Source organism: Oncorhynchus kisutch, linkage group LG13 (genome assembly GCF_002021735.2).
Source record: "Oncorhynchus kisutch isolate 150728-3 linkage group LG13, Okis_V2, whole genome shotgun sequence".
Taxonomy (NCBI): domain Eukaryota; kingdom Metazoa; phylum Chordata; class Actinopteri; order Salmoniformes; family Salmonidae; genus Oncorhynchus; species Oncorhynchus kisutch.
Window position 1 is genome coordinate 24,424,534 of NC_034186.2, and position 16,050 is coordinate 24,440,583.

Below are 16,050 nucleotides of genomic sequence, written 5' to 3' on the forward strand. Positions count from 1 at the left end.
CTTTAAATATTTTTCCAATTTCAGACTAAATGTCAGACTTGCAGTCATGTCAGAAGCTAGCATATTCATCACTTATCAACAACAGCTGCACATTCCAATTAAACATGTTTTGAAGTTCACTTTCCTTGCTTTGTCTAACACTCATGAATCTATCAAATAAGTAGGGGGATGCACGATATATCGGTGAACATTTCGGAATCGGATGATATTAGCTAAAAATGTCAAAATTGGTATCGGCCCGATGTCTAGGTTTAACGCAGATGTGAAAAACGATGTCAAAGCTGACGCGAATACCTATATACCGTAGGTACATGACGTAATGGCGCCATGTAAAATTTTGCGCTACACGTGCAACGCAGCATTCCCAACCTAGCCCACAATGTCTGCTGTGGATCGAGCAGTCAACAAGTTGAGCAGTCATTTGAAAGAGTAAGAAAATTTCAGCGAGACAGCTCAAAGGCGAAATCCATTTAACGCCAAGGTAATGGAATTCATTGCCCTTGACAATCAACCGTTCTCTGTCGTGGGTAATGTTGGCTTTCACGACAGTAATAGCTTCATTGCTATTAGCTTCACAACATACTATGGAATGCTGTTTGGGTCTTTGCGTGTCAAAGACTCAAATAACACTATTTGATGTGTTTTAAATATGATTTTCGTTTGACACGTCAAAAAACAGTTCTATCTATTATAGAATGTGTGTTCTGAAATTGCATGTGCAAGCCAAGCCCCACCACTAATATCAGTAACACTGTCAAAGCTATACAAAAAAGTCTGCAAACACCGGCTACAATTTTTTTTTTTAAGAATACGGCGTTTGTAATGAAGCATTATTTGTTTGACCCCAACTTCTGGGCTGGCTAGCTTTAGCTTGGTACAACCAGCCTGGAAAAACAATGACCAGTTGAAACTGCAGTCATTTTCGTTATTCTTAGCAATGATTTAGGAATCCGTTTAAGTATTGTTGTTTGCCTATTGAAATGTAACTTTGGTTCATGAAAATAAATGGCAAGCCAGCTACTTAACCCCGTTTCCCAAAGCTAACGTTAGCCAGCTACTTAACCCTGTTGCCCAAAGCCCAAACATTATAAGCAGCCAGCTAGCTTCATCTGGCTAGTGAGGCTTGATCAGACCAAGTTATGTTTGTGAAGCTAGCCACAATAAGGATTTGGCATAATAGTATAATTGGCTGGTTACCTTCAAAATGAAAGTACCTCTTTGAAAGTGATGCAGAAGGTTACAATTGGTGGAATCATGCCATATTTAGACTAGATAATGTTAAACAAGGTTGGAATGTGAAGTCGCCTCCCCAGTCATCCTATTGTGTGTTGACATTCATATTTCACTGTACAGCTTTACCTATTGATTGGGGATCAATGAAATGGGGTATCAGTCTACTCAATACCCAATATATTTTTTCCCCAACGTCGTCCTCAGAGTTATCGACTCCAAAACGCCCACGCAGTATTGTTTTTCCTCAGGAATAGTGTTCAATAGAAAGGTTAACAAGAAATGTGGCTCAATTCAGTGGTTTCAGTCCCACAATAAGAGCTATGATGCCAATGTTCTGTGTATCACTGAGTAGACTGGTACCCCATGTCATTGATCCACAATCCATAGGTAAGGCTGTACAGTGCATATATATATATATCTATATATATATCTATATCTATATCTATATCTAATATATATATATATATATATATATATATATATATATATATATATATATATTTATTTATTTAACTAGGCAAGTCCGTTAACCTCAGAGCTACCCCCCTACTTTTTTCAATTTCCGCTTGAAGACATACCCAAATCTAACTGCCTGGAGCTCAGGCACAGAACCAAGGATATGCATATTCTTGGTACCATTTGAAAGAAAACACTCTGAAGTTGTGTAAATGTGAATTGAATGTAGGAGAATATAACACAATAGATCTGGTTTAGATAATACAATGAATTTAAGCACAACCCCCACCTGTGGACGTCGGGCCCTCGTACCACCCTCATGGAGTCTGTTTCTGACCGTTTGAGCAGACACATGCACATTTGTGGCCTGCTTGAGGTCATTTTGCAGGGCTCTAGCAGTGTTCCTCCTGCTCCTTCTTGCACACAGGCGGAGGTAGCGGTCCTGCTGTTGGGTTGTTGCCCTCCTACGGCCTCCTCCACGTCTCCTGATGTACTGGCCCATCTCCTTGTAGCGCCTCCATGCTGACAGACACAGCAAACCTTCTTGCCACATCTCGCATTGATGTGCCATCCTGGATGAGCTGCACTACCTGAGCTACTTGTGTGGGTTGTAGACTCCATCTCATGCTACCACTAGAGTGAAAGCACCGCCAGCATTCAAAAGTGACCAAAACATCAGCCAGGAAGCATAGGAACTGAGAAGTGGTCTGTGGTCCCCACCTGGGGGTGTCTTGCTAATTGCCTATAATTTCCACCTGTTGTCTATTCCATTTGCACAATAGCATGTGAAATGTATTGTCAATCAGTGTTGCTTTCTAAGTGGACAGTTTGATTTCACAGAAGTGTGATTGACTTGGAGTTACATTGTGTTGTGTGTTCCCTTTATTTTTTTGAGCAATGTATTATTATAGACCTGCTAAATCTACTGTCTCATTTATATTATGACATTTCAGCTAGATCTACTGTCTTTATGGCCCTGACAAGCTGTATCTACTGTATCCATTTCACTTTGGCCATTGTTGTGGTTCTGCCCTCCCCTCAACAGCCTCAAATAGGCTATTTCATTTCACAAATAATATTTTATATTATTAATTTCAAACAACGGCATTAGCATGAGAAGAACTTACCAGTCCAAAACAATGTCCTCTCCGTTCAAAAAAATATTCCTCCATTTGGGAATCGCTAAATGAATCGTCCTCGATCAATTTCTTCTAAAATTGTGTGTACATCTGTATATCTAGACTTAGATTTAGCTTTTCCTGACTTAGTCGCCATACTGATTGATATATAAACTGCTGAATATGCGCTTTACCAAAAAAATGCTGTGCGTAACATGCGCTCCTTCCAGTATGAATCTTCAATGGCGAATGACCCTCTTTACGCCAGAGTTTACTACATGGGTTGGTCTTCCAACACATAACCATTACATATTGCCGTTTACCTCAGCTCATTGGCTATCTACCCAGCTAGATTTCAAGACGATCAGTGGTCATTGGGTTAAAATACAGTCAATCAACGAAACAGCGGTCATATCATTGGTGCACAATGATGTCATTACTTGTTGTCTTCAAATGGGTTTCTTTCAGTCAATACGTCCCGCGAAATGACCCATCAGATTTGGTTGTGTTACAAACAAACCAGTTGTTTGCAATGAAACCAAACATGACTGGAAAAGTCACGTTCTGTGTGTGTATTTACCTCGAATGTGTCGTCAAATGGAATGATACGGAATTCACAACACAAGCGCTTAGGCTATAAAAATGGATTTTATCAAACAAAAGACCATTCATTGCAATCCCAATGCTCATTGTTACACAAACAGAGGAAGATCATCAAAGGTGAACTATTTATTTTATTGCAGTTCGTGAATTTGTTACGCCTGTGCTGGTTGAAGTAGTTGTTTTTTATGGAGTTCTATCCTCAGATAATCGCATCGTATTCTTTCACAGTAAATCCTTTTTTAAATCTGACAACGCAGTTGGATTAGCAAGATTCTAGGCTCTCGAAACATGTGAGACACTTGTAATTTTTAATATGACTATTAATGTAGCGATCACCGTATGTTGTCGAATTTCATCCCGCTACCGGGTTCCGTGCGCAGAGAGGTTAAGTACAAATTCTTATTTTCAATGATGGCCTAGGAACAGTGGGTTAACTGCCTTGTTCAGGGGCAGAACTACAGATTCTTACCTTGTCAGCTCGGGGTTTCGAGCTTGCAACCTTTCGGTTACTAGTCCAACGCTCCAACCACTAGGCTACCTGCCACCCCCAGTGCAATTCTAAAGTATAATACATCCGGTGTGATTTCAACAGATTTTTGTCATTTGTCTTTTGTTGATTTTATATAACATTCCAACCTCGTTTAGCATGATCTGTTAAATTATGTCATTTTACTATTTGTATTCATTTGCATCACTGTCAATGACATACTTTTATTTTGAAGGCTAACCGCAAACTCCCCTGTTGTGGCTAATCCCTATTGTGGCTAGCTTCACATAGAGGAGTCGGGCCACCATTAATCAAATAAGAACTGTCTTATAAATTAGGGTTATTTTAAATGACACCTAGCTAGTTAGCTAGGATAGCTACTGAAACAGATTGTTGTTTTTGGGGAAGAACATTGTTTGCATCCATGAGCTAGCTAGCTTTTTTTTTTTTATGACCAGCACTGAAGGTGCGCGAGACATCATAGCATACATATCGATGAATCGTTGTGACTTTTGAAATACGAGTGATTGTGTAATAACTACCTAAAACATTAATGAATGCGTTAAATTGTGACGTGCTGTCATATTCAGGTCCTGATTAGTCAACAAGGTATTTTTTTGACATGCAAAGACCCAAACGGCATTCCATAGAAATCCTGGTTGAGAATGAAACGACCGAACAAATGAATAACGAAACAACAAGTGAAAGATAGGTTTTGATTATGTTTTACTGGTAATGGGGACATGTGTACATGCCAACAAAATTACGTTTTGGTGTGTGTGTGTAACCTTTTATTTAACTAGGCAAGGCATTTAAGAACAAATTCTTATTTACAATGACTGCCTACGCCGGCCAAACTCGGACGACGCTGGGCCAATTGTGCGCCGTCTTATAGGACTCCCAATCTCAGTCGGATGTGATAAGCCTGGATTTGAACCAGGGACTGTAGTGATGCCTCTTGCACTGAGATGCAGTGCCTTGGACCGCTGCCTGTGTGTGTGTGTGTAACCTATTTAACTGTGCTAGAATGATTTTAAAAGGCAGCTCAAATTTAAATATCGAGTATCGGGTTTTTTGGCAAGGAAAGTATCATATCGGCCTCACTACAAATAAGTTGTGGGTCAGAGTGCAGTTATTTAGTTTCCTAGCAGAAACGTTTGTTAGCATGTTTGCTTATTAAAGCTGTGGGATTCCTAGTTTTCCATGTAGCTGTAGGTCAGTGTCTACAGCTATGCTGTCTTTAGTTTGTCTTACTACATTTCCTATAAAATGTCATAACAGGCTAAATAAAACCCTGAAACAATGTGTTCTGGAGATGCACCATTAGCAGTGTTATTGATATTTTATTAAGGTTCTCGTTCTATGCTGACCATGCTAGCTGTGCTCTGTCTGTGACACTTACCTCTCCTCACCTCATCTTCTCATCTTTCCCCCTCACTTCTTAACTCCCCACCCCTCAAGGTTTCCAGGTTTCAGAAGGGGACTCTGAAGATCTGCATGGCCGCCTGAAGCAGGCAGAGACACGGGCAGAGGAGCTGACAGAGCAGCTGAGGACAGCCACCTCCAGCATGGAGCTGTACAGAGCCATGGCCCAGAGCCTAGAGGAGTCCCTGGACAAGGAGATGCAGGTCAGGACTCCACCCTGGCCCCTAAGTCCTTAGTAGGATACTACCCTGGCCCCTAAGCCCTTAGTAGGATACTCATGGATACCATTGTACTGTATGCTAGCATACAAGTAGACTTCCAGTTATTGTGCTAATGCTTGTTAGTATTGGCTCACAAAACTTTGACTTCTTCATAATGTATGCAGAGACGTAACAAAAAAACATGACCTTCCAACTTTAGTCCTCAAACCATATCCCTCATACCCTTATTCAGACCCCTATCGTAAACGGTACAGTCCTAAATCCCTCTGGCACTCTCTCCCTTGTCTCTCTAGGTGACAGAGCAGGCTCGGTCTGCCATTGAGGAGCGTGTGAAGGAAGCCCAGGAGCAGCACCGTCAGTTGGAGAAAAAGCTCCTGGAGGCAGAGAAGGAGAAGCAGGGCCTGCAGGAGGAGAAGATGAAAGCCCTGGCCTCCGTGGAGCAGCAGGTATGATGCAGAGAGGACCATTGCTAAACATCTATTCCCTTACAGTGCTTTATTAGGACTATTAAGGAAAGATTTCCACACTGTATAGCTCAAATGGTAGCTGATGCGTTCTGTATTATTTAACCACATCCAGTGCGCACGTAAGTGCTGGGTTCACACAATGCCGGGGTCCCCATTGTTCCACACATTTAATATCTAAATTCCTGTTTTCCTTATCCCTGTGTGTGTCAGGTGGCTGTGCTGAGAAGGAGTCTGAGCAGTGTGCAGGCGGACCACCAGGAGGCTCTACAGATGGCGGCGGTGGCAGCAGCCCAGGAACAGCAGGCCATGCTGGACAGCCAGGAGCAGGTCAGAGGGAGAAGTGGGCCGTGGCTAATTGGCCCTTATCTTGTTGCAGTGGTGTCCCAACTTTTCATATGGCATATCTGACAAAGCTATTTGCTACCTTGTTTTCCGCATGCTTGGTATAGAGCATTACCTAGCTTGATTGTCGCTAACCATGTAAACTGTGATACTGGTTCATACATTCATATAAACTACATTATGTATTGCATTCCAGCTAGAAGGTCAGCTAAAGCTGGTCTATAATGCTGGTCTTCTCCCCCCTCCCAGGCAAAGCTGGCGTCAGAGGCACAAGATAAGTATGAGCGTGAGATGATGCTCCATGCTGCAGACGTGGAGTCCCTCCAGGCAGCCAAGGCCCAGGCCCTGCAGGCAGCCACGCTCAGACAGCAGCTGGAGGAGAGGGCCCAGAGAGCCTCTGCTCAGCTGCTGGAGGCCAGAGTCTCCTGGGAGGAACAGGAGAGGATCCTCAAGGTATGTATTTGCAGTTGATTGATTGCAATCAAAGGAGATGCTTATATTATGAATAATAGATATGGTATTGGTGGCAAATGTTTAGAAGTGTAGATGGTGATAGTGTAAAATATATTTTTATACTTGTTGGAAGCTAGAGATTATAAACTGCCACTCACTTTTGCAAGGGTTGTACAGTTTACATAGTTGGTGTGCACCACAAGGCTGTAATGTGCATGAACTCTCTCTGTTAGGAGGAGATGTCTAAGGTGGTGTCTCGTTCTGAAGAGCTGCAGAGGCAGAACAGCCTCCTCCATGAACAGATTCAGACCATGAGCTGCAAGATGGCCGCCACCCTGCAGCGCCAGGCCAACGAGAGCCCTCTGAACATCTCCCTCACGGAGGAAGGCAAGTCTCAGGACCAGGTCCTTGAGATACTCAGGTAATGCCCCCCCCCACGCAATTACTTCACTCCTACAACACCCTTTTTTTTCTCATCGTAGCCTCTGTCCCCTCCCTGTCACGCTGCAGGTTTGTGCGCCGAGAGAAGGAGATAGCGGAGTCTCGATTCGAGGTGGCCCAAGGAGAGAGTCTTCGCCATAGGCTGAGAGTAGAGCACCTGGAGAGAGAGCTGAGAGAACTACAGGAGAGCCTTAGTGCTGAGAGAGAGCGAATGCAGGTGAGCTGGACACTGGACAGCCAATGATTTATGGCTTCATAGGGTAGTTACCTGGACCCAGGTTAAGCCTTTTCCTAGACTAAAATGCCCGTTCAATGGAGAGTGGAAAAACAGTTTTGTTCATAAATGAAGAGGGTATGGGTGAGAGAGCAGTTTAAGATGATAATAGCTCAGTGCTGCTTATGATCTTTAACCCCTGACCCCAGGTGACAGCTAAGACCCTGGCTAAGCACGATGAGCTGATGAAGAAGACCGAGACCATGAGTGTCCTGATGGAGACCAACAAGATGCTGAGGGAGGAGAAGGAGAGGATGGAGCAGGAGCTCCAGCAGACACAGGCTAAAGTAAGACAGCAGGTTTACTTTCTCAGTGTCAAAGCACCAACCTTTGGTTATAATAACAAAACCCTATCTTAAGTCATTTTTCTCTGGAAACCTTGTGTGAATTTGGTCCCTGTTTTTGGTGGGAGGGGGGGGGGGGGCTGTTTTAGGCAAGAGGCCAACTTTTTTTTTTTAAATTTTATTTTAAATGTTTGTTTTGATTGACATTTTCTTCATATCTCTCTCCCTGTCTGTCAGGTGCGTAAGCTGGAGTCCGACATAATGCCCATGCAGGAGTCCAACGCTGAACTGAGTGAGAAGAGCGGCATGCTGCAAGCAGAGAAGAGGATTCTGGAAGAGGACATCAAACGCTGGAAGGCCAGAACACAGGTTAGTGTTATTCCTTACACAATTTGTCCCAATCATATTATAACATACCCATGAAATATTATATTGACAGAAAACAAATACCCCCACCCCAAATAAAACAATAAAAACATTCTCAAAGTACGATTCCTTGTGACTCACAGTTTGTTTAAGGTCCAAAAGCCTGTTTATTGACTTTGGATTTGAAATGTAATGTGTTCTGTTTAACTCCTGTGTGTCCCTTTAGCACCTGGTGAGCCAACAGAAGGACACAGACCCAGAGGAGTACAAGCGTCTCCACTCTGAGAAGGAGGCTCACCTCAAACGCATCCAGCAGCTCACTGAGGAGACGGGCAGACTCAAGGCTGAGGTGGCCAGGTGAGAGTTAGCCTAGGCTGTAATATAAACAGAATATATAGCCTGGAATCCAAAACTGAATACCGCTCAGTTTGACTTTTCTGTTATTACATGGTACCAAGGACAGCAAGGAAGCTGAATTCAATGAGGAACCTATTTTGTAAAAACACCATGCTACACAATGAATTGGCAAACAACGCAAGACATAAAAAGTGAGAATCTGCTGATTGTACTATAAAAAGTATTTTGGGATGTTTTATATTAATGTATGATCTCCCTGTAGGAGTGGCGGCTCGGTGACGTCCCTCCAGAGCCAGGTGCAGATGCTGCGTGAGGGTCTGGGGAAGGTGAGCTCTGACAGGGATGCTCTGAGGAGGAGTATGGAGGCCAAGAACCTGGACATCCAGGAGAAGTTCCGCACCATCACTCAGGTCAAGAAGATCGGACGCCGCTACAAGACACAGTATGAGGAGCTCAAGGTGGAGCACGACAAGGTCAGTTGGTGAAACACCTGGTACCTGTTCTGGTTTTGTACAGGGAAAAGTTTAAAAATATATATATATTGATTTGTAACTAAGCTGTTTCATGAAACCCAGCCTTGAATTCACTCAGACTCCCAAGATTCAAGAACAAGATTCATCTCAATTGTTTAAACTAATAATACCCTTACTCATGTTGTCACTGAATAACAAATGTGTTGGTCCAGGTGGGATCAAGTTGAACACTCAATGTCTAACCTGATGTCCTTGATTTTAAATAGACATTCTCAGTGTGTGAATCCTGCCGTAATGTATTCAGCGTTGGACTGATCTCCTCTCCAGATGGTGTTTGAGGCAGCGTCCACCCCAGCCCAGGAGCAGGAGGCCCAGCAGGCCTCAGCCCAGGAGCTCCAGGGTCTGAAGGACTCCCTGGGACAGGCTGAGACCCGGACCAAAGACCTGGAGGGACAGCTGGACAACCTCAACAAGGTCAGAGCAGTGTTTCCCCTATACTTTTTTCCTAAGCAACATCCAGGATGACTTTCACCAAAATTGTAAATGCCTATTGGGCAGAGGGTTAAGATAAAGGGTGGTAAAGGTACCTGGTTGTATGAAACCATATTACCAACACAGACCTTGGTGTGTTCCCCTCAGGTTGTGGGTGAGCGTGAGGCGGAGGTGCGCGGGTCGCAGGAGCAGGCCTCCAGGCTGCAGACAGAACTGACCAGGCTGAGACAGGAGCTGCAGGAGAAGGCCTCCCAGGAGGACACCCTCAGACAGCAGATGGCTGAGAAGGAGGAGAAGACCAGGAAGGCCTTTGTCGGGGCCAAGCAGAGGATCAACCAGCTTATGGGTAAGAGGCCAGGCCAGACAAACCTGACTGTGGCTCAAGCTTGAGTGTGGCTGAGGTTTGCATCGAAGTATACAGTTGCGGCCAAATATTTTGCCACACTTGCACTTTTCTTAAATGATTCCATTTTTCTTCTAAAATAAGTTGAAATTTAAAATACTTTTGGTCTCCACACCTTGTTATTGTATCTTCAGCATTGCATAACCAATTTTATTTTTGTGAAATGAAGTTTAGAGTTTTTATTTAGTCCATTCCAGTTGTCTTTATTTTTTAAGTAATTGGCACCCTGGAGCTAGTACTTGGTTTCACAGCCTTTGGGCAAGATTACTGCAGACAAATGAGCCTGCTGCACCTTTCCACTAGCAATTTGGCCCACTCTTCAGAAGCAAACTGCTATAATTCTTACAGTTTTGAGAGGTGCCCTACATCAACTGCTGTTTTCTTTCAAGTATTAGTTTCGGTATTTCACTTACGGGATATTCCCCCAGCGTATTCGTCAGCAGCCTTTATTACACTACGCCAGCCATTATTGGCTGGATGTCGAGACGACGTGTGAGTCTGGGAAGGGTGTCCCTCCTACCCTACAAAAAGTCCAACCCAGTACCTGAGTCATTCAAACACCTCTTCTCGCTTTTCATCAGAAGGCTTACCTCGACACGACGACTGTGTTTTCCAGAACTAGCTAAACTGTTTACAGACGTGAGCTATTCTCAGGACTGAGCGGTAGTGACAATTTTCCTTCACCATAGTTAGAGGAAAATAATTTGAGGGAGGAATGGGTACAGCTGTGACACGGGTAACTCATTTACGACCAAGTTAGCTGTATCCAAACAGTGACTAGTCGTTAGCAAGCTAGCCACCGGTAGCTAGCTTTGGTAGTTTTACTTCAACAAGAAAAGTTTACCAGCTACACCCCGAGCTATCTTTTCTGACCTGTTTCGGAAACGGTATCCGGCCATCACACCGAGTGCCGCCTTCAGAGATAGCATAGAGATTAGTTGGTTATCGGACTAGCTTACCGAGCTATTTTTTTTTTCTGACAGCTAAAAACATAGCATCCAAGCTATGGCGACAAAAGCATCTCCCACCCCAAACGAGGAAAAGCTCCCGACATGAATCTGCTCCTGTGGAAACAAGACATCGGCCAAAGACACCCACTCGGTGTGCTCCGCTTTCCTCGGGCTACAACATTTCCAGGAAGCTTTAGCCTCCCCTGGCTCCTGTCTACACTGTGCCCTCTTCACTGTGAAGACCCTCTGTCGCAGGCTAGCATGCCAAGCTAGCCTGAGTTAACAGGACCCTGACATGGGGGGCCGGTGTCCCCGATGGCTCACCAGAGGTTATTGATATCCCCACAGCAGTGGTCTGTATTACAAAAGAGCTGTAAGTTTGATATATTGGTCCACAGAACATTTCCCCCTGGATTTAGGCTTGTTTGGGTGAGTTTTTGAGAAGTTGAATCAGGCTTTCTTGTCTCCTGCAGCAGTGGAGCCTTCCTATGTTTACCAATGACCAAATGAAGCGTTCGAAGATAATAACCCCCTTCCTACAACCAAACATGAGGAGGTTTGATAATGCTGTGTGGTTCCTTTGCTGCTTATGGTACTGGGGACCTTGAACGTGTGCAAGACATGGAATCAGCAGAATATCAAGATGTTTTGGAGTGCAATGTTCAACCCAGTGTCCAAAAACGTGGTCTTTGTCAAAGGTTGTGCGTCAAATCAAATAACATTTTATTGGTCGCATACATATATTTAGCAGATGATATTGCGGGTGTAGCAAAATGCTACAGTGCAGTAGTATCTAACAATACACAATGTAAAGAATGGAATTAAGAAATATATAAATATTAGAATGAAAAATGTCGGAGTGGCATTGGCTAGAATACAGTATATTCAAATGATATTAGAGAAACAGTATGTAAACATTATTCAAGTGACCAGTGTTCCGTGTCTATGTGCATGGGGCAGCAGCCTCTAAGGTGCAGGGTTGAGTAACTGGGTGGTAGCCGGCTAGCGACCATGACTAAGGGCAGTGTACTAGGTGGAGGCCAGCTAGTGATGGCTATTTAACAGTCTGATGGAAGCTGTTTTTCAGTCTCTTGGTCCCAGCTTTGATGCACCTGAACTGAACTCGCCTTCTGGATGATAGCTGGGTGAACAGGCCGTGGCTCGGGAGGTTTATGTCCTTGATGATCTATTTGGCCTTCCTGTGACATCTGATGATGTAGGTGTCCTGGAGGGCAGGCACTGTGCCCACGGTAATGTGTTTTGGCAGACCACACTACTCTCTGGAGAGCCCTGCGGTTGCAGGCTGTACAGTTGCCGTACCAGGCGTTGATACTGCTCTCAATGGTGCATCCGTAATAGTTTGGGGTGGTCCTAGGGTCCAAGCTGAATTTCTTCAGCCTTCCGAGGTTTAAGAGGCACAGTTGCTCCTTCACCACACGGTCTGTGTGGGTGGACCATTTCAGATGATCAATGATGTGTACGTAGAGGAACTTAAAGCTTTTCACCTTCTCCATTGTGGCCCCGTGGATGTGGATGGGGGCATGTTCTCTGCGGTCTCCTGAAGTCCACGATCAGCTCCTTTAGTTTTGTTGAGGGAGAGGTTATTTTCCTGACACCACTCTGCCGGGGATGATTGAGTTGGTGGCGTACATGGCCACTAGAGGTCGACCGATTTTTGTGATTTTTCAACGCAGATACCGATTATTGGGGGACAAAAAAAGCCGATACTGATTAATCGGACGATTTTTTTTTAAACGTATTTGTAATAATGACAATTACAACAAGACTGAATGAACACTTCTTTTAACTTTAATATAATACATCAATAAAATCAATTTAGCCTCAAATAAATAATGAAACATGTTCAATTTGGTTTAAATAATGCAAAAACAAAGTGTAAGAGAAGAAAGTAAAAGTGCAATATGTGCCATGTAAGAAAGCTAACATTTAAGTTCCTTGCTCAGAACATGAGAACATATGAAAGCTGGTGGTTCCTTTTAACATGAGTCTTCAATATTCCCAGGTAAGACGTTTTTAGGTTGTAGTTATTATAGGACTATTTCTCTCTACCATTTGTATTTCATATACCTTTGACTATTGGATGTTCTTATAGGCACTTTAGTATTGCCAGTGTAACAGTATAGCTTCCGGCCCTCTCCTCGCTCCTACCTGGGCTTGAACCAGGAACACATCGACAACAGCCACCCTCGAAGCAGCGTTACCCATGCAGAGCAAGGGGAACAACTACTCCAAGTCTCAGAGCGAGTGACCTTTGAAACGCTATTAGCGCGTACCCCGCTAACTAGCTAGCCATTTCACACCGCATCGTTACACCAGCCTAATCTCGGGAGTTGATAGGCTTGAATTCATAAATAGTAGAGCTGCTGGCAAACGCATGAATGTGCTGTTGGAATGAATGCTTACGAGCCTGCTGGTGTCTAACATCGCTCAGTCAGACTGCTCTATCAAATCATAGACTTAATTATAACATAATAACACACAGAAATTCGAGCCTTGGGTCATTAATATGGTCGAAACCTGGAAACCATCATCTCAAAAACAAAACATTTATTCAGTGAAATACGGAACCGTATATCTAACGGGTGGCATCCGCCGTGTACACTGCTCAAAAAAATAAAGGGAACACTAAAATAACACATCCTACATCTGAATGAATGAAATATTCTTATTAAATACTTTTTTCTTTACATAGTTGAATGTGCTGACAACAAAATCACACACAAATTATCAATGGAAATCAGATTTATCAACCCATGGAGGTCTGGATTTGGAGTCACACTCAAAATTAAAGTGGAAAACCACACTACAGGCTGATCCAACTTTGATGTAATGTCCTTAAAATAAGTAAAAATTAGGCTCAGTAGTGTGTGTGGCCTACACGTGCCTGTATGACCTCCCTACAACGCCTGGGCATGCTCCTGATGAGGTGGCTGATGGTCTCCTGAGGGATCTCCTCCCAGACCTGGACTAAAGCATCCGCCAACTCCTGGACAGTCTGTGGTGCAACGTGGCGTTGGTGGATGGAGCGAGACATGATGTCCCAGATGTACTCAATTGGATTCAGGTCTGGGGAACGGGCGGGCCAGTCCATGGCATCAATGCCTTCCTCTTGCAGGAACTGCTGACACACTCCAGCCACATGAGGTCTAGCATTGTCTTGCATTAGGAGGAACCCAGGGCCAACCGCACCAGCATATGGTCTCAAGGGGTCTGAGGATCTCATCTCGGTACCTAATGGCAGTCAGGCTACCTCTGGCGAGCACATGGAGGGCTGTGCGGCCCCCCAAAGAAATGCCACCCCACACCACGACTGACCCACCGCCAAACCGGTCATGCTGGAGGATGTTGCAGGCAGCAGAACGTTCTCCACGGCGTCTCCAGACTGTCACGTCTGTCACGTGCTCAGTGTGAAACTGCTTTCGTCTGTGAAGAGCACAGGGCGCCAGTGGCAAATTTGCCACTCTTGGTGTTCTCTGGCAAATGCCAAATGTCCTGCACGGTGTTGGGCTGTAAGCACAACCCCCACCTGTGGACGTCGGGCCCTCATACCACCCTCATGGAGTCTGTTTCTGACCGTTTGAGTAGACACATGCACATTTGTGGCCTGCTGGAGGTCATTTTGCAGGGCTCTGGCAGTGCTCCTCCTGCTCCTCCTTGCACACAGGCGGAGGTAGCGGTCTCCTGATGTACTGGCCTGTCTCCTGGTAGCGCCTCCATGCTCTGGACACTATGCTGACAGACACAGCAAACCTTCTTGCCACAGCTCGCATTGATGTGCCATCCTGGATGAGCTGCACTACCTGAGCCACTTGTGTGGGTTGTAGACTCCGTCTCATGCTACCACTAGAGTGAAAGCACCGCCAGCATTCAAAGGTGACCAAAACATCAGCCAGGAAGCATAGAAACTGAGAAGTGGTCTGTGGTCCCCACCTGCAGAACCACTCCTTTATTGCGGGTGTCTTGCTAAATGCCTATAATTTCCACCTGTTGTCTATTCCATTTGCACAACAGCATGTGAAATGTATTGTCAATCAGTGTTGCTTCCTAAGTGGACAGTTTGATTTCACAGAAGTGTGATTGACTTGGAGTTACATTGTGTTGTGTGTTCCCTTAATTTTTTTGAGCAGTGTACAAGGGGTACCGGTATGGAATAGTTTGCCTAATTTCAGTTTGACAAAACAAGCAATGTATTGTGTAGAGAATCATTGTCACATCTAAACTGCTGTGAAATATCACTCTTTTTTTTTCTCTCAATTTTTTTGAATCTGGTGTACAAAAGTAAAACTTAAGAACAAGAAGCATAGAAATAGTGTGCACTCACATTTCTGTGAATTTGGTCGGGTCACGCAAAAAGTTATATTGCAGCTTTAAGAAAAGTGCAAGGGTGCAAATATATTTGTCCGCAACGGTATGTGAATGCTGATCTCTGATATTTTCTGTCATGAGATGTTAGCAAAAAAAGGGGGGGACCTTTTGACCCTATCCCATCCTCCTCCCCAGGCTCCAAGGACCAGCTGCAGAAGGAAAATGAGGAGCTGAAACAGCAGAGGGAGGAGCTGGAGGTCAGAGTCAGTGCTCTGAAGTCCCAATACGAGGGCCGTCTGAGCCGCCAGGAGAGGGAGCTGCGGGACCTGAGAGAACAGCAGGAGAGACACGGAGAGCAGAGGGATGAGCCTCTTGAACAGGGTCCCAGCAAGGTGAGAGATGGAGGCATAGATTTCAATAGAGCACTTGTGCTTTCTACCTGACTAGCCTGGATTGCTTTTCATTTTTCCTCTCCTACCTATAGGCTCAGGAACAGCAGAGGACCACAGAGCAGCGAGGACCACTGAAGACCACCCAAGCTGCAGACCGGGGCAGGTAAAGTATTCACACACACACACTCTCTCTCCCCCGCAAACACACTCACTACACTTGGGTAACTTGTGCAATGATGTTTTCATCTGTATTTCCCCCATAGCACCAGTACCTCTGAGCCCCCTACTGCCAATATCAAGCCTACCCCTCTGGGTGCTCAAGGCCCCAGCAAGCCCCCTGCCATCCCCGGGAACAAGCCCACCCCCCGGGCAAGCATCAGGCCCATGATCACCCCCGCCACCGTGCCCACCCCCACCCCTACTGCCACCGTCATGCCAACCACACAGGTGGAGAACCAGGAAGGTGAGTTCTGTGGAACCAATATCA

General features: G+C 44.8%; 1 protein-coding gene across 8 annotated transcripts in view; it reads left to right on the forward strand.

Annotated features, from left to right (window-relative positions):
* The window catches only part of LOC109902726 (nucleoprotein TPR-like), a 37,799-nt gene that overhangs the window by 11,706 nt on the left and 10,043 nt on the right, over positions 1 to 16,050 (forward strand). For all 8 annotated transcript variants that reach the window (XM_031785790.1, XM_031785792.1, XM_031785796.1 and 5 more), the window contains exons 21-35: positions 5,359 to 5,525; positions 5,837 to 5,989; positions 6,221 to 6,337; positions 6,602 to 6,805; positions 7,039 to 7,226; positions 7,316 to 7,463; positions 7,670 to 7,807; positions 8,042 to 8,173; positions 8,397 to 8,527; positions 8,790 to 9,000; positions 9,328 to 9,474; positions 9,640 to 9,838; positions 15,367 to 15,563; positions 15,656 to 15,726; positions 15,827 to 16,026. In XM_031785790.1, coding sequence (XP_031641650.1) covers positions 5,359 to 5,525; positions 5,837 to 5,989; positions 6,221 to 6,337; positions 6,602 to 6,805; positions 7,039 to 7,226; positions 7,316 to 7,463; positions 7,670 to 7,807; positions 8,042 to 8,173; positions 8,397 to 8,527; positions 8,790 to 9,000; positions 9,328 to 9,474; positions 9,640 to 9,838; positions 15,367 to 15,563; positions 15,656 to 15,726; positions 15,827 to 16,026 — 2,403 coding nt within the window. The remainder of the gene's footprint in view (positions 1 to 5,358; positions 5,526 to 5,836; positions 5,990 to 6,220; positions 6,338 to 6,601; positions 6,806 to 7,038; positions 7,227 to 7,315; positions 7,464 to 7,669; positions 7,808 to 8,041; positions 8,174 to 8,396; positions 8,528 to 8,789; positions 9,001 to 9,327; positions 9,475 to 9,639; positions 9,839 to 15,366; positions 15,564 to 15,655; positions 15,727 to 15,826; positions 16,027 to 16,050) is intronic.